General features: G+C 39.1%; 1 protein-coding gene across 2 annotated transcripts in view; it reads right to left on the bottom strand.

Annotated features, from left to right (window-relative positions):
- MYLK (myosin light chain kinase) overlaps positions 1-26,780 on the bottom strand; it is a 218,269-nt gene that overhangs the window by 152,341 nt on the left and 39,148 nt on the right. For both annotated transcript variants that reach the window (XM_065671419.1, XM_065671420.1), the window contains exon 3: positions 3,319-3,476. In XM_065671419.1, the coding sequence (XP_065527491.1) occupies positions 3,319-3,471 (153 nt within the window). In that variant the 5' untranslated portion in view covers positions 3,472-3,476. The remainder of the gene's footprint in view (positions 1-3,318; positions 3,477-26,780) is intronic.

Below are 26,780 nucleotides of genomic sequence, written 5' to 3'. Positions count from 1 at the left end.
TTAATAGCAACTCCAGTTCCTTTCTCTAATTTTTAAAGTTTATGGGCTACTTCTCAATTTATGTACTCTCCTTGATCTTAAACTGCTATTTCACACAGGTTATCTTATGTGCCACTGGAAAGAAAAGCAACAAGTTTGACCCAGGGGCCCTCTCTTCCTTGTTCGCTTAAGGAGTGTACAGGATCATCAAAATATCAGCTTTATATCCTGTCTCAGTTTCTCAAAATGTTTGTTCTTTCTGATAAGATAAATTCCACTGCAGAGGAACTCTTTGAAGAAAATCTCCTGTCTAGCCATTTTTAAAACTTTTAATTTTTCTTTAGCCCGAGTCTAGTTTAATATTTGTACTATGTGATGAAGCAGCGTATCAGCAACAATCCATCATAACATCTGTAGCCTCTTTTCCAGGATAGAAAATCCCAAGTATGTTCAGCAGCTACTTCTATTACTAAGTCTTAATGAATTTTTTTCATTAAGATTGCCCTTCTGAACAGATATATTATCCTTCTGAGTGTCTGGAACGTTAAAGCAACACAAGGAGCAACACTGCACCAACCAGCTGAAGATGGACCCAGATGACATGAGCTGTGCAGGCTGCTGCAGCTTTAAGTGACAGTATCCTTGCAAATTGTACTGTTGTGCTTCCCCTCATCCTGCCCACGCTGCTAGACTAAGAGCACAAACAAAATACTAATTTGAACCTACCACTTATAAACAACAGAACTAAACATGATCTCACCCACCGTCTTACATTATAAACAGATCATACCCTTAATTTTAATAGTTGGTATTGTAATTGCTAACCTATTTTTTGCTGCATAAGACAATGAGAATCTGATGTGCTCCATTACTCTCTATGTCCAATTATTTCAATGTTAGCTTGTTCCCTTCCCAAAAAAAACCCTAAAATAATTGCAAGTTTTTCTCTGGGCCTCCAGCTAGGATGGATTCCAGGAACTTTGGAACTAATTTACAACAATAAAGATTGTCTGTTTATCTCTTCAGCTGTGTTACATATTTCTTCTCACCCCTGTTACCTGAGAGAGGTAAAACAAAACTCCTCCAGGGCAGCAAACTGGACTGAGCAAAACACAGGCAATGCTCCATGCATAGCAAGAGGCTGAAGTGCCAAAGGCAACGGCTGTAATTGCATCATCTTGGTTTGCCAAACCGTTAAGGCAGGCTGCTTGCCACAAAGTAATAGCAGATCTCACATGTATTTCAGCAAAGCTGTGATCTAATATTTGGCATTTGCAAAAGCACTTTGAACATTAAAGGTTTATTTCAGCTATATGACATGCGTGCAACTAATATATTATCATCCCCATTCTAAGATGGAAAATTAAAGACTTCAGCCATGCTCATATACCAGAACTAGAATTTAGATTTTCATGAAGTAGGTTCAATCCAGGACTTCAATCAAAGTTTTGTTTCTTCAATGAACTTAAGCCTGCCAGTTTATTTAGTATTGAATTTGCTTATTTTTTCCAAGCTACTAAAAAGACCCCAAACCTCAGACTTTACCTTTGCAGCCTCCAAACAGACTATAAAAAGGGAATAGGTATCCCTGAAAAATTAAAACCAAAATGGAGATTCAGACCAGCCCCGTGGAGAAGGACTTGGGGGTGTTGGTTGATGAGAAAATGAACATGAGGTGGCTTCAGCGTGTGCTTGCAGCCCAGAAAGCCAGTGGTATCCTGGGCTGCATCAAAAGGAGCGTGACCAGCAGGTCGAAGGCGGTGATCCTGCCCCTCTGCTCTGCTCTTGTGAGACCTCACCTGGAGTATTGTGTGCAGTTGTGGTGTCCTCAACATCAAAAGGACATGGAACTGCTGGAACAAGTCCAGAGGAGGGCCATGAGGATGATCAGGGGACTGGAGCACCTCCCGTATGAAGACAGGCTGAGAAAGTTGGGGCTGTTCAGCCTGGAGAAAAAAAGGCTGTATGGTGACCTGACATCTGGTATCTGAAGGGGGCCTACAAGGATGCTGGAGAGGGACTGTAGCATTTGGATGTGGAGTAATGGGATAAAACTTGAACAGAGGAAGTTCAGGTTAGATATAAGGAAGAAGTTCTTTACTGTGAGGGTGGTGAGGCTCTGGAACAGGTTGCCCAAGGAAGCTGTAAATGCCCCATTCCTGGAGGTGTTCAAGGCCAGGTTGAACAGAGTTTTTGGTGACATGGTCAAGTGTGAGACATCCCTGCCCATGGCAGGGGGATTGGAACTAGATGATCTTAAGGTCTTTTCCAACCCTATCCTTTCTATGATTCTATGATTCTAACTGCTATTTATGAAAAATGCCAACTTTTCTTCAAAAAGTGTCAAATCCAAGAACTACTTCTGAGTTTACACTTAAAAATTTATATACTCAAAAAATTGGTTGTCTGCCCAGTTCCTGGCCTGCTCTTGTGTAAACAAATAAGATAAATATCAGATGCCCTCTACCAACCCTCTGTTTGAGTTTCAGAAGTTATGAATTTCCCAAATTCCTTCTAGCCCTTACTTTTGTTACAGTAAATTTGCAGCTTCCTGCCTCTGTCAGACAAGTCCCACCACTTTAAAAGATTAAAAGTGCAGTCAGTTTGGTGATATAGCTGTCAGCATACAGAGAGAGCATGACATGGACAGAAAGAAGCTGAAAGGGCTGAGAAGGAAACCAGCAGCTCCAGCAAAAAGACTTGGGTCAAGGGTGGAGAAAGGAAGATAGCTAGAACAAGGAAGGGATCATACCAAAATTGCAGCATGAAAGAAATATGGATGCCAGCAAACACAGTTCGATGTCTGAAGCATGACTGGAAGGGGAGAACCTGGAATCCACAATACAATACACTACACACCCTTTAAAACCTTTTGGGTTAACAAGTTTCCTTGGACAGATGAATCTTTCCTCTGAAAATTCTCTACAGATTCCTAGCTTGACTACAAGGAAGAACATGCCATAGCTGGGTTAGATTCACGTTACACAGGAAGATTCATGAGCAGGTAGATCTGGGATGCAGGCATGTGAATATGCAGGGAGAATAGGTACTTTCTGATTAGAGACAACTCTTGAAGTAGTTTTCCACTGATATTAAGCTCAGTGCCTGGTATGCTCAACTAGGTTACACTTAGCACGTGCACTGGTTTTGCAGCACTCTCTTCTCTCAGAAACAGACCTGTAATGCTCCTGCCTCCTCAGAAGGGTAATGACTGGTGTATTCTGTTTGAATAAAGGTCCTGTATTGCAGAGGTAACTTCATTATCTCTGCAGCCTACTAGGCAGCTTTAAGAAAGAGCAAAAATAAATGGAGAATTGCTCCATCATCTCTGTTTCTTACCTTCCCCTCAAATCTTGCAGTGGCTCCCAGCTGCACTCTGATATTCCGAGGAGGAAGAGTAAATGCAGGTGCTTCAACAGGAACAGGGGGACTGAGTGTCAGAGAGGTTTTGGAGACTCTAGTAGATGTCACCAATTTCACATCCCCCATCATGTGGACTGTAAAAGAGAAGGCAGCAGTAATAGAGAAGTTATGAGGAGTAGTTACTTACATTACAGTAACAGCTAAGAAACAGGTCAGGAGCAGATTGTTCTATATGTTCACTATATTTGTACACATAATATGAGTCTTTGGCATAAAGTAACAAGTGCTATCTTCTGGGTGGAGAACTAAGACCAGGTCAAAATGCCTGGTGTGCCTGCAGTTGCCATCAGGGTCACAGTCTTGAGCTGAACTCAGTTTGAACTTTCAAGTCCCAGACCAGAGCCTTAACCATAAAGTCATCCTTTACAATTGTACTGAAAGGTAATAACATATTTCAGGAGGATGTTTTCACAATGTGACTTTGATTTTCCTGGCTTCAAATACACCAAAATCAGTAAGTCGCAAAAGCAGAGCCAGTATTACACAAGTACTTACGAAATAAAGAGACCTCTGTTTGCACTGGATTTAAGTTGCAAGCGGGAATGTGGAAAATCTGATTTTTCATACCATGCTTTCAAGATCTTAAGAAATAAAGAAATACCTGGATCTCTCACTCCAAAGCACTTCTAGTACATAACAAATACTTTTGCAGAAATTTCAAGTCTCTACTGCAAATCCTTCTACAGCACATAGACCCGTAAAATAGCAGAGACCTAATTACAGATATCTCCCCTTCAGAGGTGATTCCTCTACACATTTTATGTTTCCCCAGGAAAAAATTATTGTATTTTCAAAAAGCAATTTCAAGTAATTTCAAAAAAGCAGTTTTTGGGGGGAAGAAAGTAGTAGCTGACCCTAACAATAATTCCTTAAATCATCTACATACATTAGAAGACCCACTGTAAAATGTCTATTTAATAGACAAGTCTGACAAAGAAAAGAACCTAAGAAGTGGTTTCACCCAGCACTAGGTCATGTTGTACCAATGAAGAACACTGAGTTTTCAGTCATAACCCTCTGCCATACACACCAATCCATGACAGACTCTGTATTTATTCATCTGGTTAAAATAAATAATACTTGAGTGAACAGTGAAACTTCAATTTGTACAAGAAAAAAAAATCAATTAAACTATGGTTTAGAAGGCAAATCCTTCCAAGATATCAGTTACATTCTGTATGCACACAGCTATCGTCACTGCAAATAACAACCGTCTGCCTGAAAAAGTGAGAGAATTATTCTTTCAATTAATAGTTTGCTCATTAAGGAAGCTTCCAAATTCAGTTCTCCACTCAGCTAAAACTGTAGTTTATCCCAGCCGACCTTGAATCAGTGATATCCCAGCAGACCTTGAATCAGTGACACAGCTGTAAGCTGATGCTTACCGAATCTGTACTTGCCAGCGTACTTCTAAACATAATTTTTCTTTGCATATCAATAACAAACATTTTTCAAATCTCAAACTGCCATAAATATCAAGTGTGATCTTTTGTCACTTTTAGTATGTGACATTGATAATTTTGTACCTGCTTGCCAATTCTACATCTGCCTAAATCCCATTTTAGGGTTCATTTCTAATTTTCGTTTTTTCTGGCCTCGTTCTTAAAGTGCTTCCTTGAATTTCTCTTTTCCACAGATCATCTTCACTTTTTGACATGCTCAACTAGCTACTCAATCTTCAGTTTTATTTCTGTCCTTGGTTCAGCAGTAGCAGTCATTTTTCTCCTTCTTAGTAGCTGGTGCAGTGCTGTGGTTTTGACTTTCAGCCTGGGAACAGCGCTGATAACACCGATGGTTTCAGTTGCTGCTCAGTAATGTTTATTCTGATCAAGGACTTTCTGAGTCTCATGCTCTGCCAGGGAGGAGGGGAAGCCGGGAGGAAGCAGAGACAGGACACCTGACCCAAACTGGCCAAAGAGGTATTCCATACCACAGCACGTCATGCCCAGTATATAAACTGGGGGCAGTTACCCGGAAGGGCTAGATCACAGCTTGGGTCTGGCTGAGTATCAGTCAGCAAGTGGTGAGCGGTTGTATTCTCTTCCCTTGTTATTTCCCTTATCATTATTATTATTGGCAGTAGCAGCAGTGGTTTGTGTTATGCCTTAGTTACTGGGCTGTTCTTATCTCAACCCATGGGACTTACATTCTTTCAATTCTCCTCCCCATCCCTCTGGGAGAGGGGGGAGGGAGGTGGGGGGGTGTGAGCGAGTGGCTGCATGGTTCTGGGTTGCCAGCTGGGCTTAAACCATGACAGTTCTTTTTGGTGCCCAACATGGGGCATGAAGGGTTGAGATAACAACAGATTTCACACATGATATTCTCCCGTACTAAGGTACATGTTTCCGTAGCCTACAAATGCCAAAATCTGCAATGTCTCTCTAGCTATGTAACGTCTAACTAACAAGTCAGTCTGCCAATACAAGCCAACAATAAATTCTTCAGACCAACATTAATGACAATAACATGCCAGGTATAAATACAGGTGCTAAGAAAATCTTCTTCAGTCTGAAGACATTGTAATGCATTTGATTCCATAACAAGCCACTGACAAAACCTGTCCTTCCACATACATCTGTATCAACTGTACAGAGAATTTACAAAACCAAAACATCAAAAAAAGTACATACCACCTAAATTTTGTTTTAAAAACAATACTGTAAGAGTAGTAAAATTATAAACAAAACAACCAACATCCAGAATCCAATTCAAACTTGATATTCACCCATGCAAATGGAACTCAGTTTTGGTCACTGCCATTACAATGGCTGAAACAACAAGAGAAAACTAAATATAACTCTACAGATGTTCACAGGAATATTCTGTAGGGACAAAATGCTCAAGCATCTGTGCTTAGGGACAATGCACTGCTTCTGCATGGTGACTTTAAGGAACATACTTGGCATAACACCTGCTTACCCACAGAAATCTCCACACTGAGGATGCTACAAGACCAAATTCACCAATTACCTGAAACAGAGCCACCAGCACACACCTAGAAAAGACACTGTTCAACATACATTCATCCTCCAAGAATCACTGGACTCAGGTATATCTAGAGAGCGTTGAATGAAAAGTCCTGTGGCTGTGGAGGGAAGAGGGGAAATGGGATGGGAGAAGAAAGACAAAGAAGAGAGGGGGAAGAAGGGGGAAAAAAGAAAAATGAAAAAGAGAAAAAGGATGAAAAAAGAAAAGAAACAAAAGATTAAAGGAAAAAAGGGGGAAAAAGAAAAATGGGAAACAGGAAGCAAGAAAAAAGAAAAAAACGCAGAAGAAGAAGAATAAGAGGAAAAAAGAAAAAAATAATATACATTTTGTAAAAATTAAAAAAAGAAAAAAGGAATGGGGAGATAGAAAGAAAAAAAGATCCATAACAACTAAGCCTCTCTTACAGGTCAGGTTCCACTTCTGTTTCGTGTTGGTAAGATGCCAAAACCTGTCAACAAATTGATGCCACTGAGACTATAAAGTACAAACCAAATAGCTAGTCTGTTCCATAGGTACATCTTTCACAAGATGTTTTTCTAAATAAAATGTCTAAATGGGATTGAATTTACAAATGAATATTAGTTCAAATCAGCACAAGCAGTTTTCTAGCAACACAAGCCTCTAATCTCCCCCATTTAGTAATCTGACTTTAATTAGCTATGCTTGCTGAAGATGTTTCTAGTTAATAATTAGGAAGTATATTTTTCAGCCTAGAGGATGTTTAGCAATTATGTTCCTAAACAAATAAATCATTCCATGTTGTGCAGTCTGAGGTTACTCTGGAAGCACCACATCCAAATATTTTAAATAAATAAATAATTGTCCCAGAGAACAAATCTTGTCCAAGCTTAAAATTTGGTAAGAAAGGAGACACTTGAAAGTAACGGAATGTATCTGAATTGTTTTGTTTTGTTTTATTTAAGCAACTTTTTAGAATGAGACTATCCTTAAAATCTTTTTCTTAGGTATATCAGAATTGCTGCTGAGTAAGATTTAAAGAATGCTACAAGAATTCATACCATTCAATTTCACACACTGTGTGCACCTAGACCCATGGTTCTTAAACAGAACCAACTGTAACTGAAGTTGCAATACAAACATTGTGGTATTAAACATAAAAGCAAACCACCACGCAAATGTTGGCATGCAGGGTAGTGATGTGGTTAGACAGCATTTCTAATCTGGACTTTTTTTATTCTTAATCCTTTCTAAAAAGCACATAAATCCTTACAAATTCTCACAGTGTGCCCTCTAATCTTTCTAATACCAAAGCAGACTAATGCTTCTCAAACATTTTCTACTGAGAACAAATATATGTCACTCAATACTCTCCTCACAAAAATAAACCCAAAAAGCAAATACTAATAAATCCACCTCACAGTTTCTCCTCTACTTATTTTATATAAGTAAATACTTACCACCAGTTTCCTACATAACCATTTAATTATACTAATTTCCTATTACCAAGTCCTCCCTCCGAGGGAGAATTAAGATGAGTTGCAGAGAGAACATGTGTGTCCATATGAGAGAGCAAGCTCACACAATTGAGAGGAAACCAGAGCTGCGAGCTGAAAAAAACCTTTATTTGACTCAGTTATACTGCAACTCTGCACCTAAGCGGCACATTTTTACCTAGTCCAGCTATTCTGTCATTTCAACCAGAGTGCCTTCAATAACCTGTGAACCATCTCTGGAGTCTGGATAGAACCTTTCGAGCTCTTTTAAAGGCAGGACTAAAAGGACAGACAGCCCAGGGGCTAGAGCATTTGTCTGCTGTTTAGAAGTTCTGGTTGAATTCCCTGCTCCTTAACTGGGCTGCCTGCATGACTTCAGGCAAGGCACTAAGAGTCTCTTTGCCATGGCTCTCCATTTGTGAAATGGGGATTATTGTTCTTCCTTACCACAAAGAGGTGCAGTGAGGATAACTATATTAGACGGTGGGAGTCAGGCTACAGTAACAGGACCACACAAACAGAATAACTAGCAAAAAGCACAAAATCATCATGAGCTTTCAGGAAGCTGTATCTCATTATAGCTTTCTTTTTTAATAAATCATCCTGGGGTGGGGGGTGGGGGGTGTGGGGTGTGTGGAAGGGGGTGTTTTCAAACAGCACACATTTTAAAGCACTAGGTAAAATGTATTCTTTTACACAGATCACTGAATTCAGCACAGTTTTCCTAGGCACTAAATATTATCCATTTTGCTTCAAAACCTTCAGTACTTAAAAAGTTTCTTTGATTTCTTAACCTGTTTGACAGCTTCCCTTTTTCACATGCCTTATTTTCTTTCCTACAGCTTCTTCCTTTACCACAAGCATTCACAAGCAGTTAACATACTTCTATACAAATCCGTAGCTGAAAACATTCTCCACAGAGCTACAGAAATGGATTTTTGCAGCCCTAATGACTTGTGGCTATCTTTTCAATCTTGCCCTGCAAGACCACACAAGGAAGTATCCTGCCTCCTGTCAGCTACTGGTATCCAAGAAGCAGCATGCGGGGAGAACAATAAAGGATCAGCAGAGGTGATGAAGTCATCTGTGGATTTAGCAGATGAGAAGAGAACAGGAAGCGAGGGACTTGTAACCCCACCAATCATAGCCACACTATTCCAGGTAGCTTATCCTTCAGGCTCAGAAATTATAACAGATACTCACCTCTGGTAAAGGAATAGCAACAAGATTATACTGTTGCAAGTAGGACAATTTGAACTGGACATGCTATTAATACAAGAGAAATAGCTCTTCCATTTTTCTAATGAAACAATAGGGTACTGTCCACAAATCATTTTTTGGTGATGTTCAGATCTTCTTGTGCCCATACTCTGCTATATGTAGGTCTTGCTAAGTGTTGTGGTCAAGCAGAGCCCCCAAATGTGTCCTGACACTATGGGACAAAGTGAGATTTTGTATCAGTCCTGACTCAACTAGGGTTTCTTCTTCTGACATCTCATCCATAAATGACCATCATCCTCTCACTTGTTCTCTGCATACATGGTTTCTAGAAAAGCCCTTTCATCATAAGAGTTTTCAAGACGTTTTCACTCCAGACCCCTAAATGTCCAATTCCCAATAAAATTTGATAACGACTATTACACATGGCACTAGGAACAGGATCAGATGCCAAATCTTCACACACAAGTCCATGATCCAGAAATTTTGCAAGCTTAAGTTTTGGCAACACCATGCATGTAAAATCCCTGGATAAGTTCCCACAATATGCATTTGCAGAACTGTCCCACGCAGATGGGAATTACAGGTCAACTTGCAATTTGTGCTAAAGCTTAGAGTCACTAAAGTGACAGCAAAACACGTTCCAAACTAAATTACAATTTCATCTGGGACCATCACATCAAAGATTTTCCCAGAAGTAAGCAAGTTCTTCAAATCCCATAGTTTCAGTGCTTTGGATTTTACACTCAGCAAGTCAAACATGAGCTTTGCATTAGCAGGAATCTTGCTTGTACACAGAAAAAGGAAAGAACAGGTTCAAACTCTCTCAAGGTGCTCATTTTAACAAAATACCATTGCAGCCTCTTAGTTTTAATCTGATACAATTATGTTCTTCAGACTGTTTTCAAAACTGGAATAGCATCAAACTCCAAAGGAGATACACAAGAGACTGTGATATTGAGTTTGAGTTATGACGTAAGTAGGAGACTTCTGAAATGAAGCTAGGTACTTTTCTTACGTAGCACTGTGCAGTATCTTCTGTGAGTTTGGGTTACACTGTTTGAGATAAGAGGAGAATGGAAGTGTTTTTTGGCAGATTTCCTTTAGCATCCTTGCAAGAAAAAGGACACTTTCTACATATTTTTTCAGGGATTCTGTAATGCTGAGTTCATATGTGTTTAATATGCAAATTGTGACAGTGGGTACTATTCATAAGTGGCTAATCTAATGTGACTAAGAACAAACTTTAAAATTAATATTCAGCTGACAAAAAAAGACAAAAAGATATTATCGTACAGCTCGTGTGACACAAGCCTGAATTCTTTTTAGCATGTCAGAGAGAGAGGTAAGAAGACAATCTATTTGTCCAATCAATACATTTGGTGCTTTTATTATATTTGCTTAACTAATGCAGCATGGGCTTTAACCTGAAATGGTTTCCTTCGTACAATCACATAGCTGAGTGAGGAATTTCATCCTGATCTTCTACAAAAGAATAACTCAAGATGATGCCAAGTCACCTACATTTAAAGATAGTGTGGGCCCTGATAAAGAAGAAACCCCTTTATTTTTATAAATTACATTAAAAAAAAAATCCCAAATGTTCGTATGAAGGAAAAAGAAAATTATGCCCTCCCTAGCCCTCTGTGCTGCCTACCAAATAAATCACTAGCAAGGATGTGACTTTCTTGCAGATACAGACAGTTGTAAACATCCTCTAATTGTCTTAGGTTTAATAGTGCCGTTTAGGGTACTGAAGATACCAGGCCAATTTGATTTGTATAGACACCTTAACTTCACCTACTCTCAGTAGTCATTCTGCTGAAACAGAACACATGTAGCATGAGTCCAGATATGTGTCCTTGAACAGTTGCACCTTTGAGGTTTATTGATATATTAAATTAGCTGAAAAAGGTATATCAGGTACAAGAAAGGATGTGGAAAAGCATATAAAGAGAGAGAACTGGGTGTACACCTTATAACATATACTCATCTTGATCATAAGCAGACATGCTACATTGTTCAATTATTCCATAATCACTGAGTGTTAAACTTTAAGAAAAAGCATGCCCGTTACAAAGCACCAGGACATATATCTTAAAAGAATGCAATGACATTTTAAGGCTCAAAACCTTGCATGTTTAATTTGAAACATCAGATTAAGCAGCAGTAAATCAGAAGAGACCACAAGAAACACAGCTTCTTTGCAGCTGTTATCTTAGAAGAAATATGAGCAACTAAATGTGACATGCATTGGGCAGGTTCAGTACAGCCTCTATACCTAAGAATTATGTTATAGCAGCAAATTGAAACCAGAGGGAAACCCAGATGGCAAATAGGATGCAAGTTGGACCTGTTCCTGCTGATTCCAAAGTGGTTTCCTTATAGAAGCACACTGGGGAGGGTAATTCAATCTGACTTCAAAACCTGCTACAATTCTAGTTTACAAGCAACATTACACCCCCACCCCCAAAAAGAACCCAAACAAAAAAAAACCCAACCAAACAAAAAAACACCCCCCCCCCCCGAAAAAACAACAAACAAACAAACCAAAACCAGCAAACAAACAAACAAAAAACCAGACCAAACAAACCCCCAAGACCTACAGAAAGCCTCTCAGTGTACAAAGCAGCAGGTCTTGGCAATAAAATTCTACTGACTTTTCTTTAAAGGACCATTTCTATTGCTCAATATAAACCAAAATCCAAGCACCTTATACTTGGGAAGGTTTTTACTAAAATCCCAATCTGAATTTCATCTTTGATAGCTGGCCTCATAAAAGAACTTTTCTAGTCCTTAAAGAAGGATTTTCAGGATATGTAGACCATGTTCTTATAATATCTGAAGAGACATCCCACTTGCCAAAAAACACGTGTACTTAATTTACACCTTATATCTTATGCTTTACAAGTACAGAAAATAACTGGTAGAAGTTGCTGTTTATAATAAACATGCACGTGTCAAAGTTCATCCAAAATTCAGGGAGATTTCTGGGTGTGGGATGACACTTATCGCTGAATAGCAGGACCTGGGCTCCTATTTTTACAGGAAGGAAAACGATTTTCCCAGTGGTGTGCTGCTTTCAGGACATAAGCTGATGTCAGTAGCAGAAAAATCTGTGGGAAGGCATTTGTTTCAGGTCATCTTCACACAGCAGATGAGAATTTCCACCTTATTTCCTCTCTCCAACTCATAAGCATGTGGCATCAGTGACTGAACACCATAGAATACCTGAGGTTTAACTGCGAATACCAGCTGACCATGGATTTTAGAGAACTTGGGTGAAACATTTTGGAATAGACTCTTGAAACCTTCTTGAAATGTAACTTGCAACTACAATAACTTTCAGTGCCAGTGGCAACCATGTGGAGGTGAAGCATGTCAGTATAAGCTGACAACAGCATGAAGTTTCAAGTATTCAAGCACAAATTTGTAGCTGCAGCTTTGGCTTCAGACCTTAATACTCAACATATACGAGACCAATAATAATGCTTTGATAACAGCCACACTTAGTACTTACACACTATCTTCCATCCAAGCACCTTTAAGGTCGTTTGTATGTATTGACTCTCCCACTATTGAGGAAGAAGAATGATTCAGTGCTTCAGTGATTTAGCATAAGACTATAGAGCTAGGAGACAATTTAAAAAAAAAAAGTAAAATCAAGATGTCAGAGATCCAATGACAGAAAAAATTAAAAAAAAGCTTAAAAAAAATCTTATTTCCTATTTCTTTTGTGAGGGAATTACCTGAGTACAGGTTTCAGCAACGCTTCTAGCAGAGCTAACAAGTTTAATTCCGCAGAAAGATAGCATAGGGCAAGTTTTGAAAGGTCTGCCTGCTACCTTTTGATTTAAGTAAAAACTTCTATGGAAAAGTCCTATTTTTGTAGTGTCCCAGTGGCAGTAGAGCATTATGCTAAATCAGCAGTTTATAGTGAAGTTATCTGTTGGGGCTTTCGTTTTTTTTTTTTGGAGGGGGTTTTCTCTCTTCTTTTTGGGTTCCACATTTCAGAGACTAACCACAACATTAACTTTCCTTGATGTTGCAGGTGGCCAATTGATATTGCCCATTTCCAAGCCAGTAGGGCCATAAAATTACATGAAAGGTGAGTCATGGAAGATTTGTGGTTCATAAACCACAGAACCTTTAGCCTCTAAATTTTGCTTTGTGCTTTAGTTTCAAATACAGCCAGAATTCAAAAAACAAAGACAGACCCAAGTCTGCCAAGTTCTATGCCATTTGGGAAAATGAACACATGCACTCTGCTGGCTGAGGTGTGTGAACCCTGGGGTAAGGTTGGAAAGAGACCTGTTGACTTCAGCCAGAGATAGACTGGGCCATGGATAAACATCACTAAGTTTCAAATTATACTGCAAATACTTAATACTAAAGGAATTAGATTCTTTGTTTGAAAGAGCCACTGGTTCTTCATGCTGAGGTACTCTGCACATGGCCAAATTCTGTGCTGCCTTCCATTCTAAAAAGTCCTATTAACTGTCAGCAGAAAATGTAGCCCATAAGTTCTCCTACAAGTTTATTTTTTCTGGAAACAGCAGTCTGTTCATGTATGCAAGCCAGCAAACTCCAAGAATCATTGATTATACATCAGTCCTTAACACTGTATTTGGCACTGTAAAGCAAACAAAAACACCACCTTGCTGAGAAAATTATAACCTAGGTCCAAGATGAGGAAATACAACGATGATACCTTTTTTCTTCATTAGCAAAGAGTTGGTTGTTTTTTATAAGAGCACTAGATTGCATGCAAAACTTACTGCTGCAAAATGATCCAGTTAGGCAGTTACAGCATTGACAAGAACATCTACAATTAGATTGCAGAAGAAATTTTTCTACAGCTCTCAAAACTTCAGGATAAAGCAATGTCTACTAGAGAGAATGAGCTTATGGTTGGTTCACAGCACCCTCAACACCACATTATTTAACACAGGGCAGCTTCCTGTGACCTTCTTCCTGTCTTTATGAATAGAAAGAAAGAAATGAAAGTTTTAACAGTGCCATCCATCCAGAAGAACTGTACCAGAGATCTTCAAGAAGTTAAAGTAGCCTTCAGATGATGAAATATAAACCCCTACATGCGTCCTTTGAGCTGGAGACATCTTTTCTACTTACTTCTACTGTACAGGTTTTGGCAATGATGTAACCAATTAAGACCAACTCCTAATACTGAAGCCATCTGTCTACTTTTCTCACAGCTAGTAAGATTTTGCATCCAGTGCTGTATGCTGCACTCCAGGCCTGAACCAGCTGCAGACTTTGGAAAGAAGCAAACAAAAAGTGGCAGCGTTTTTATAAATTCTTGAACTGAATAATTCCCTAAATGGGCCCCACTAGGTGGAGAAGTTAAGGTGGCAATTATATTCAAACACTTAACAGCTTGCAAAAAAAATTAAGACAAATTTATTTTCAATGTACATGGAAAATGAGATGTGAAGTTATAAGCTTTTAATTGTACCATCGACAATTCAGACATCAGAGGAGAAGTTTCATAAATAAGAATTGAAGTAGTCCCCGAAGAGACTTTGTGGGGTCTTGAGTGCTGGAAGCCATACAAATGTATGTCAGGAATGACATGTACAGTTGATTTAGCCTTGGACATGGGAAAGACTGGATTGCCTTCTGAAGTCCCTTCCAACACAAGGCTGTATGATTCATCTGATAATTGATATCAAATTTAGACCTCAATATAGGACTTTCACATGGTGGATATGGGCCAGTAAGACAACACTTATTCTGTAGAGAACACTAAATCATAAAAAGAAACAACTGTTATAAGGGAAAAAAAACCATCAGCCTATGAAAATGACAACAATATTGGTATATAAATCATTAACATTACAGAGCTTAGTGAGGAGGCAGCAGACAGAAGAAATCTGGTTTAATCTTACTTCAACACCAGTCTGCAAATCTCAGCCGAATGTCCATTTCGGATAACAAGTGAACACTGCCTTCATTTGAGACTGTAGACGGTAGGTCTTACAGGCAAAGAAATTAATACCTTTAAAGACATTTCCATTTTCAAACATAAATTTGCCTGTTACATTCAAACACCTTACTGCATAAAAAAGTTTTTACATACTTTTTACTGGGTTTGTAAATTCAAGTTGCAGCAAGTTACTTAGATCACATCACATTTGTTCAGATATATTCTACAAAAGCACACAATGCACATTCTCCAAGCCTTGAAGTGTGTGTAACAAGATTCAAATATGAAACTGTGTTTTGGAGCCTCTTCCCATTTCAGCGGGGCTAGCATGAACAGAAGAATGGTTGGGCTCAGTCTGAGATCCATGTCTGTCCTGACTGCCCTGTTTCCAGCTGGGAGACAAACTCAAGAAGGACCCATTTTACTTCTTCTACATGGAAATTTGTTAGAATGGCTTTTCTCATGAAATTTGGGCCTCATCCAATACTCATCCCCTACTTGCACAGTATATATGTTCAATGAACATATCAGCATTTACTTTATCAGTAGGGAAAAAGTGGTAGGAAAAATAAAATCTTGCCACCATGTCCACAAAGCAAAAGTTTTCCTATCTCCTTTTAAAAAGCCAGAATTATGCAAGGCATCGCAAGGCACCTTGTGAAGATGGTCTCTAAGGGATTGATCCTGTCAGTCACATCAACTTGTCTATCACAATGAGACCAGCTGGCCTAGGCTTACTCCCAGGCAGTGAAAGATGGAAGGTGAATACCATTTCATGCCACTTCTAGGCAGAGATGATCCCTGACACAGAAGAACAGAGAAAAAAAAATGGAATTGAGATTAAAAATTAATAAAAAAGAATAAGAAGGAAAGAGAACCAACAGGAGAATAAAAAGACAACTCTGAAGTGCAGGAAGGCACTGAGAAACAAGGAAGATTACAGTCATCCAGGCATAGAGAATATAATGGTCATCATATGATGAAGACTGTCAAAGGCCAACCAATATTCAGCTGTACTGGCAGTATGATTGAGAATCATGATGGCTCCATCGTTGAATTTTACAGCTTTAACTGAATGAACTTCAGGATATTTTCTTTGATACCCCACCTCCTCCACCCTGTATAAGAATAGACAAATAATGCAAGAATGGCTGACCACTTTCAACTGACTCGCACCCACAAAGTTGGATGTTGAAGACTCATTCCTCCCAGCAGTGCCGTTCCCATTTTTCCAGCTTTTTTTCCAAAGTGTTTTATATTTTTCCCCACACAAGTGCCTCAATCTGTCTAGTTGCCAGTCTAGGGCAATTCTCCTTTAGATGGGATCACAGCAACTGCTCTGTATGCCAATACCGAAAGTGAGTAGGTCAGAAAGAAGCCAGTTATCCAAGTGTTTACACAGATGTGAATAAAAATGTGTTAAGCTGATATTAGAAACAGAGACATGCATTCTCTGCCTTTTTTCCCCCACCACTTTAAGATAAAGCATTGAAGATTTAAAAAAACACATATGATAAAAGCTACTTCTACAAATGCTGCTCACATTTCACATCCCATTACCTCTATTTTTGTATCTCTAGAATACACAAAAATTGTTCATGCTGTCTCTGTTCTCTTTTCAGTTCCTTTTGCATGCAATTCCTAACAGATTTCTTCTTTAATGATAGAGTAAACAAATGATCCTTCTCCTCCCCTTAAAATAGCTCACACCACCACAAAGATACTTATACCTCTTAAGGGGCCAGCATATCAAAATCATGATTTATTCCGACAACCGATTTCAGCCATGGAGAAGGCAGAAACCAGACACTTTCTGTGGTTTGTTTCCAGTCACACATTCCATTCCACAAGTAGTATCTCTAAGGTGGGCGACAGACAAAATAATGTTGCCTCACTTTGCCTCAATTTTGCTGAAGTAGTAGGAAGACTGCCAAGTCTGTTTAGTGAGACCTGAATGGTGAACCAGGTCCAAAGAAAGCTCTTCATTTACAAGCAACTGCCAGGAGGCTTCTGTGTAGTCAATATAGAGCTCTGCAGGCTCTGAAAACCAGTTGAGAACTGGGTGCACTTTAAAACTCTGCAGAAAAGCTCTAAACCAAATGTACCTTGGGATGTTATATGTCAATTAAAAAAGAAACAATATGTCTCAGTCCTAGGTGGTGTTCATGAATCAAAGGTTCATAATTAACTTGGAAATAACAAGAGAAATGGGAAACCTGGTATTTGATTAGTATAAATGAGATTAAAATTTTCAAAGACTTGCATAAAGCTTAGGGAAGGAGTTTGATAAAATATCAATAAAATCCATACCATTTTCCACTTAAGCAGAGTCCTTTTTCCTGTACAAGGATCAACCAGAAAGTTACCACATGAAATCATCACAGGAAGTGTCAAATTGGTATGAGAGTTCTGCAAACCACAAAAATCTCCTTTCAGACAAAATATCTCCACATCATGAAGTTAGAAGCCAGAACTGAGAGGATAAGAGAGAAGGATAGAAAACTGCTTTTCCCAGGGGACCAACAGATGTAACATAAACACAAGTCTAGCAATGGGCAATTCGGCCACTTGCATAAGATTTTATTTTCTCATGGAGATTATTAAAATTATGTTTTTACAGTAAAAGACAATTATAAGAATAATCTATATCCATAACCAATAAATAGGGAATAGAAATCATTGCACTGAAAATTGAAAAGGTACACAAAGTTCATCAGTCTTCCTGAGGAAATTCCTGGAATATTTGCACCTCATGTGATACATATCCAGGTCTACTGATCATGGAATGCTTAGGCTTCAATTTTAAAAGATACCTCCAGAATCGCATACAAAATAATTGATCACTGAAAAAGTTTTTTGAGCATAAACACTCATGAAGAGAAACCAAGCAGGTAAGTACCCAACTATTTCAGCAAGAACAAAATTACATCTAAAAGCATCAGAATGAAGGTTTGTTACGGTTTCTTTTAACATCAGGTATAGTTTCTAAGGAATCTAGTTGTGAAGATGGAGGAACAAAAATTAGGTAATTAAAAAAAAATAAGACCATATGAATATATAGTATAAACTAGATGCGTGTATCACTAAACAACTCTAAATCAACATAGCAATATTTTGACAAATATCAGCAAATCCTAACCCCTCAGTAACAACTACCTCTAGGATCAATAGCACAGGAAGCTAAGATAGCAGTAAAAGTACAAAGACCTTAGCAAGCTTAGCAAATGAGAGCTCTGCAGTGGAACTCCTACTGTGCCACAGCATCAGAGTTCATATCACCCAGGCCCAGCAGTGCCGTACAACAGCGTAATAGCATAAGGATGTTACATGTTACAGGTTACAACACTGGAAGACTTCCCCTACTTCTCAAATACCGTTCCTACTTTTCAAGTAACCACAGTCATTTCACTACTATTTCCACGGGCCATGGATCCCTTCCCTGTCAACATGTCTCCACATTTCCCAGCTAAAACAAGTGCTGCAGAACATTTACTTCTTAAATTGAATCACACATGCCCATGTGCTGCTGCTTAGCCAGTTTTTCACAGTATCATGCTGCTGGCTACTATAATGAAGCCACAGTTCTGTTAAAGCCACAGTTTGTTTTGGGATTTTGTGTGGGTTGTGGGGTTTTTTTGTAGTTTGTTTATTTCATCAGCTTAATCTCTCCCATGCTTCTTTACCAAGCCAGCTTCAAACCTGAACTCTGAATGACTTTAGTGAAGACATACAGCAACTCCATGTAAGAAGCGGGACCCAGTTCTATTGCTTTCTCTATGAAATGATGCTTCTCCTCAGTTCTTAAGGAGCAGATTGTGAAGTGATTTGGCAAGTTTTGAGTCTCCAGATTTATAATCTTCTTTCCCAGCACATCTTCATGGCAATATTCAATCTACTGGACTCTGTTGAAAGGCTCATCTCCTGCTTCCTGAGGCTCTGGTTTGGTTTGCTTATTGGCTTTTTTGAGGGTGCAGATATTAAATTTTCAGCTTAGAGGATTTTTTTGTAGTTATCATAGAATGGTTTGGGCTGGAAAGGACATGAAGTTTATCTAGTTCAAACCCCTCTGCCATGGGCAGGGACACCTTCCACTAGACCAGGTTGCTCAAAGCCCCATCAAGTCTGGCCTTGAACATTTCCAGGGATGGGGCAGCCACAAATTTTTGGGGCAACCTCTTCCAGTGCCTCATCACCCTTGCATTAAAGAACTTCTTCCTTATATCTATTCTAAATCTCCCCTCTGTCATTTTAAACCCATTCTCCCTTGTCCTGTCAGTACATGTCCTTCTAGAAAGTCCCTCTCCAGCTTTCTTGCAGGCCCCTATAGATACCGGAAGGCCACTATAAAGTATCTTCAGAGCCTTCTCTTCTCTTGGATGAACAACCACAACTGTCTGACCCAGTCTCCATAGGAGAGGTGCTCCAGTCCTCTGATCATCTTCACGACCCTCCTCTGGACTTGCTCCAACAGGTCCACATCTTTCTTATGTTGAAGTCCCTCAATTTTTTTAATATGCTCAATACTTTCTTGATCTCCCACATCACTGCTGAGATTATTTACTATGCCTCCTTTGTCCTACCACATCAGTGACACAATGTTCCAACTACATCACTGTTGGGTGCACTTTAGCTGTATGGAAGTACAGTGATGTATTCTATGGACACTAATAATGATGACTGAAACAATAAATATGATGGATTTTGATTCCCTAGACTACTTAAAATCAAAAGTAAAGCCCAGAGGCCAGGCAAGCACAGGTAAATAATGCTGTTGTGATTACTATTATCATGTTATCAGAGGAATGTCTTAAGGTAAAGAAGCTAAGTTTTAAGCTGGTATAAATCAGTCTATTTTCACAGGGTCAGAAAAGTGAACCAGTTTACACTGACTTGCTAGAAATCTGGTAGCACATCTTTCTGTAACTGTTTTGGCAGCTCAATGTAAAGCCATTAATCATGAAGTACAGTGCTACAGTTCTGTGAGATCTGTAATCACTGTGACCCTGCATTATTTATGCTATTTCCTATCTGTCAGGAAAAACTAAACTCTAGGAATCTGCCTGGTGAGGTACAGGACAATAGCTGGTTTCTGCCTTTGAGGCAACAATCTCATATTTGGAATGAGTAGGTTATCTGAAACCAGAGGTAGTGCAGCTAGCAGGAGTTTTCTTCTTTAATTAAATAGCATGTTCCTGTTTTCAAATAGTGAAGATATTTCAAAACATCTTTTTCATAGCTTTAATAAAGAACTTTTAGCAGAGTAATCCAGGCAAATTCCACACAAGACCTACTAATTTGAAGAGATGACAGGGAACCCAGATTCCAGATGCTGTTTCTGATCTCGATTCCCTCTCAGTTTGTGATCTTTTCCTGCCTCCATTCCCTCAATACATCTCTTAGTTGGTACAAGAATGCTATTCGTCTCAGAAAAGGCTGAGAATTGTGTTTTTTTTAAAGGTGCATGTGACAACTCTGGACAAAAACCCTGCTGCAAGAAATTGGTAGGGCCTGAGTTTCTGGGTTTTAATAATCTTAACTATTCGCATAGTAAATACGATTCATGTCAACTTTGCATGAGCACTAATGACAGCCAAACAATTTCTACATAAAAAGCCCTCAGGAAGCAGCTGTTTAGGCATTTGATTTGCTGTAAAATTGATTATAGAAATTGCACAAGTTGTCATAAGGTGCCTACTGAAGCTTGGTCATTAAAGAAGACACCACATCCACTTTAAAGTGCACGGCCAGATGCAGTTTTGTTGTGAGGACATTTCAGTCCAAGCGATCAGTGGCAGCAGTGTTGGTCATGTGTGGTTCTACAGCATACAGCTGAATGATTCATCCAGTAAGTGACAAAGAAAACAGCTTTTCTAGGATCGTAGATGGCGACATTACACAGTATGTTCAGCAAAGCATTAGTATTTCTAACACACAGAGTCAGAAACACAAAGAGGAAAAATAAAAATAATCCCCTTCTTTAGGAGTTAGAAAAAGAAAGAAAAGTAAGGGCAGTTCCTACAATCAGGACAAACACATGATTCCTTTAGCTTGTCAGATATAGTCAGGCAGTAGACTTGCTACTGCCTTATTTCCTATTTTTAGATTTCTGATGTAGAGTAATAGCAAGGACGAATAACAGGATGCAGCATAATTCCAAATAAGAATTGATTTGTTGGTTCAACTGACAAGAGAAACTTTTCCCAGCACAACTATCTAAGCCCATGAGATAGCTGAAACAATTTTTAACAGCTTACTACAAGGAGGTAGTTCTATGCTGGAAAAGACAGACTCTGCATGTATTGGTGCTATGCATGAAGAGAGATCTGGGAGAAAACACGAAGTAAACCAATTTTTACACGTTTTTGACATCACAGTTGGAAGTCCTTAGAACAAAACTTGAAGAAGAAAATTTCCCAATTTGAAATGGTTTCTTCTATGTGTAAAGCTTAGGCCGATTTCCTGAGGTTGGCAAACATTAGGTTATTATTGCCATCCCTAATCACACAAGTTTTTCCTTCCACTATTGGCTTTTCTCTGAACTTGAAACCCAAGCTTAATGCAAACCCACATCAAGCAGAAATGGGACAAAACAGATCCATGCTGAATCCATACTGATAAAGCTGCAGAGATTCTTGCTGCTTTAGTCACAATAATAATTTTTCAGCTGGAAAACTACTGGTCCAGTTCAGCAAGTGATTGCTTTGCTCCTGTGCCACACATAGCCACAGAAAAGTGAAGTTTGCCTTCTGCTAGTTTTTTTTTAATGTATGTTAGCTAGGACACAGCAGCACAGGATCTTAGAAGCTTGTAAAATGAATTAAGCAGACAACTACAATGTATTTGTTTTCAGTTCAATAGGAGGTTCTAATATTGAATACATATGAAGGAAGAGACATGCTAAATTGAATGAGCCTGCAGGCTTAAAGTGATATTAATTCCACTTGCATTCAACCATGTGGATCCAATGATCAAAGGGATTTAGAAGCAAGAAAGGAATAATGGAAATATCAACACCCGGCAATATTCTGCTGCCTCAGGGCAGCACAGTACAGTAACAGATGTCAGGAGAGTAGCAGGGCTATCTCTTCTTAGACTGAAAGGAGACAGGAACTACAGTCACACTGGATTTTCATGCAACAACCTCAAATCTTCAAGATGCTGTTATGAAAAGGTGACAATTGCTCTTCTACCCTTCTGCTTTATAAACTTAGAAGCTTTCTATATAAAGCAGTACTAGTGAAGGCTGATTCCTTTTAAGATGACTTTGAAGAAATGAAAGAACATGAAAACACCATGGTAGTGACTGAAAATTACCAGACAAGCCTTTGAAGAGATCAGAAACATACTTGTTGAGTAAGCAAGTGCTTATTTGAGAAGAAACGCTTTGCCACAGGACAGCAAATCTTTAAGCTGTTTAAAAAAAGCTTTCCCAGATCCAGTATATGCATTTCATATTATCCAGAAGCAATAATAACCTAAACTAGAAATACTAGCTGATTTAAAAAAACTACCAATAACGATAAAAATATAAAGATTCAGAGGAACTTTTTCCAGAAAGTTCCTCCACTAGCACACAAGAAATCTTCAGTTATTCATATTGCATGTTATTCTGCTAGCTGTTTTACCAAGAGAAAGTGAAGTAACTCCATTGGTATTGATAGAGTTAATCAAGATTTATAACACCATAACCAAATCATAACTAATCAGGCTTATACATGTGTTATTGCTTTCTTCCTGACCTATGTTTCTGCTACACATCTGGGGGGTAGGAAGATCACAGGAAAACAGTCTAGGAAAGAACATAACTTCCTTGTAAATAGAAGGTGCTACCTACAGGGATTAAATTAAGACAGGTAAGCGACTACACAGTTGGAAGACTAAGGGGATTTAGGACAGCCATAATTGCCCATTTTATTTATTTTTGTACAAAGTAGAAGCTGAGACTGCTAGTCTTGAAGTGACTTGCTGGCAAATGATTGAAGAGTGTCACAGATTTTATTCTTTGCTTTGCTTGCCACTGACATAATATAAGATCTCACACATGGCCTCACTGACAAATGATCTTGGGGTGTTTGTTCCTCAGAATGATAGAGAATACAGGTTTTCTATACAGTTGTATAGAATATGAGGGTTTTATAGTAGCTGTCTTGCAGGAGATAGTCTTCACCAAAAGGCTAGCCAGGCACTGGAAAAGGCTTCCCAGGGAAGTGGTGGAATTGTTGTCCCTGGAAGTGTTCAAAAACTGTGTAGATGAGACTCTTAGTGACATGCTTAGTGGTGGACTTGGCAGTCCTGGGGTAACACTTGGACTTGGTGATCTTACAGGTCTTTTCCAACATAGCTAATTCTATGATTCTGTATGCTTCGGTGCTTTCTACTTGCTGCAATGATGTAAGCGCTGACGGCTTCATGTAGGAATATGATATAGTTGGGTAAAGACAGACAACAAACTGAAAGTGAAGATTTTGGACCTCTAAACATCTCTTCCAAAGGGCTGACCTGCTTTCTGACAGAGCAGAGCTACACGATGGCAGCTCCTTAAAGGTCAAAAGGCAAACAAATATCGTTATATTTGAGGAGGAAGCAAATCGCTTCATAGCTAAGTAAAAATCTCATCCACAGGCCACTTCTCTGCCAGTGCTGATCATCATGTGCTCAGGTTACTAGGGTTTGTTGGAAATTCTCCTGTACTCCTTTGTGCATAACAGCAAACAATAACAAAGCTTACACAGGAATAGTTTTAGCCAAGTTCAATATGATATTCAATATGAATCAAACTAACCACAAAAGTAGATTTTCACAGTCACAGGGCCTAAATTGTTCTCTACATTCCTGTAGAAAGACAGATCAGCTGAAGGCTGGTATATTACTATTTTAATAATTATATGCCAGGCCTTAATTCTGTCAAGCAACAGACCTGATATCATCATGTGCTGCAAGTTCAACACTACTAGTCAAAACTAGCCATGTAATGAGTAACTTCGTACTTAGCATTAGTATTTAACCTGCCTCAACTTAAAATTGGGATATTAACTTGCATTCAAGTCTTCTTAAACTGAATGGCAAGGTTCCCCTATCTTAACAGACTTCTGATCATGCCTTTTGGCAAGCTTCATCAGCTACACTCTCTCAGATTTTTGTGTGCAAGACATCCATCCAGAGAAGCAGAAAGTATTCTTGCAGTAACTGGAGTTTGTTGGAAGAGTATTTAATGAAACACTCCTCCCAAAACTGTTCATTTTGTTTTAAAGTAGCAATTGTTTTGGAGGACTAGAGGATTTAGTTTTTGTTGGTTTTAAATGTTTAAGTTCATTGCCTTTATGCCCTAAGTTTTCAAAAAGTGGTACTGATAACCTTTCTGATGTCTTGCTGCATTTTTTTTATATTTTATATTTACTTTGGGAAGGTCCTGTGGTACCTCATAAATCTCCCAGAAAGTAGGAAAGGATTTTTGTGGGCTTTCTTTTAGCCAGATTTCTCCATGCTATGTGTATTTTAACTGCTACTTTCTTTAGACTGAAGTGCTGCCTACGTTTTAACCCCTCTTATGCAGAGCTGCTATATATGCATGGAAGGCTGGGACCACCAGAGCCCAAAATGCTCTGTTAGAGGCAAACCCCTTACATGTCATTTAAATAACTGTTAGATATCCTTACTGTTCCAACAACATAAGGATTTTAAGTGTGCAAAATAAACTAATAACAAGCTCCTCAAAGACAAGCAGCTTCAAGAAAATAGGTGAATGAAAAAAAGAAACATGACTACTTAGAGGTCTCTAACCTCTTCAAGATGTCTGTGCTGTTACAGAGTTATTTCTTACCCCATTCTTTGGAGACCATTAAGTTGAAGTGTCATCTATGGTAGGGTTTTTTTAAATAATTTTAAATCATGGAAAAAAATCAGTGGGAGATTTTTATTGTTAAATAAATGGAACAGATTAATGCAAACCACATAAAGCGTACTAGTATGCCTTCTGGTCTGAAAATAACCAGCGACTTTTCCGTAAGTGTGAATCCTAGCTAACACTACTCTCTCCTCAAGGACTTTGTTGCAAGCTCTGTATGAATTTGGTGAGTGTATTTAGGTAAGTAATATTAATTATGCACACTTAGATGGAAATAAAAATAGATCAACAGCCATGGAACAAGGATACAAAATCATAGTACAGCTTTAAGTCTGAAGAAACATGGTCCTGTGAAGACTTCAGATGCACTATTACTTGCACCTGACTGCCTGGAGACCAGTAACGAGTGGTGTCCCTCAGGGATCAGTGTTGGTACTGGTCTTGTTCAACATCTTTGTCGCTGACAAGGACAGTGGGATTGAGGGCACCCTCAGCAAGTTTGCTGATGACACCAAGCTGTGTGGTTCAGTGGATACACTGGAGGGAAGGAATGCCATCCAGAGGGACCTTGACACACTTATGAGGTGGGCTGATGCCAACCTTAAGAAGTTTAACCATGCCAAGTGCAAGGTCCTACACCTGGGTTGGAGCAATCCCAGGCACAGCCACAGGTTGGGTGGAGAAGAGATTCAGAGCAGCCCTGCAGAGAAGGACTTGGGGGTGTTGGTCGATGAGAAAATGAACATGAGCCGGCTTCAGTGTGCGCTCGCAGCCCAGAAAGCCAACCGTATCCTGGGCTGCATCAAAAGGAGCGTGACCAGCAGGTTGAAGGAGGTGATCCTGCCCCTCTACTCTGCTCTTGTGAGACCTCACCTGGAGTATTGTGTGCAGTTGTGGTGTCCTCAACATCAAAAGGACATGGAACTGTTGGAACAAGTCCAGAGGAGGGCCACGAGGATGATCAGGGGACTGGAGCACCTCCCGTATGAAGACAGGCTGAGAAAGTTGGGGCTGTTCAGCTCGGAGAAGAGAAGGCTGCATGGAGACCTCATAGCTGCCTTCCAGTATCTGAACGGGGGCTACAGGGATGCTGGGGATGGGCTATTCATTAGGGACTGTAGTGACAGCAGAAGGGGTAACAGGTTAAACAGGGGAAGTTTAGATTAGATATAAGGAAGAAATTCTTCACTATTAGGGTGGTGAGGCACTGGAATGGGTTTCCAGGGAGGTTGTGAATGCTCCATCCCTGTCAGTGTTTAAAGCCAGGTTGGACAAAGCCTTGGATGGCATGGTTTAGTGTGAGGTGTCCCTGCCCATGCCAGGGGAGCTGGAACTAGATGATTTTAAGGTCCTTTACAACCCTAACTATTCTATGATTCTATGAAACAAATCCTTTGCAATATTGTTGCATTTGGTTAAGTAAATGTTGAGGAAAGCAAATGCTTTAATGTCATAACTTGGAAAAAAACAATACTACAGAAAACCCCAGTGGCTTCAGATGTTGGAAAAATATACTTACTTCTCTGGAATGAACCTCTAATCCAAAAAAAAAAAAAAAAAAAAAAAAAATTAACTTTTTCTGCTCTTGTGAATTTTGGCTGTTCTCTCTGTATTCATATTCTTTCTTTATGCCTGCAATGACATCACCCAGTAATAGGGAAAATGGAAATTCATTGCAAGCTTAATTCACAGTCCTTTAAAGGACACAAGATCGAAACTGCACTGAATTAATAAATTTACAGGAATGGGGCCATTATCTTCATGAGTTTTATACACGTTATTTACAGGTCCAGACACACATGAACAGTGGAAAACACAGTAACTGAAAACACAATCATTTACATCCCTTTAACCAAAAGAAGGCTATACCAGATTAAACTTTTAACCTTAAAAGGAAGAAAAAGAACCTCAGATCTTTCAGTAGTTT

This window comes from Lathamus discolor, chromosome 3, assembly GCF_037157495.1.
Source record: "Lathamus discolor isolate bLatDis1 chromosome 3, bLatDis1.hap1, whole genome shotgun sequence".
NCBI classification, from domain to species: Eukaryota; Metazoa; Chordata; class Aves; order Psittaciformes; family Psittacidae; genus Lathamus; species Lathamus discolor.
The sequence above is the reverse complement of the archived record's forward strand: the minus strand, read 5'-3'. Positions and strand labels throughout refer to the sequence as shown.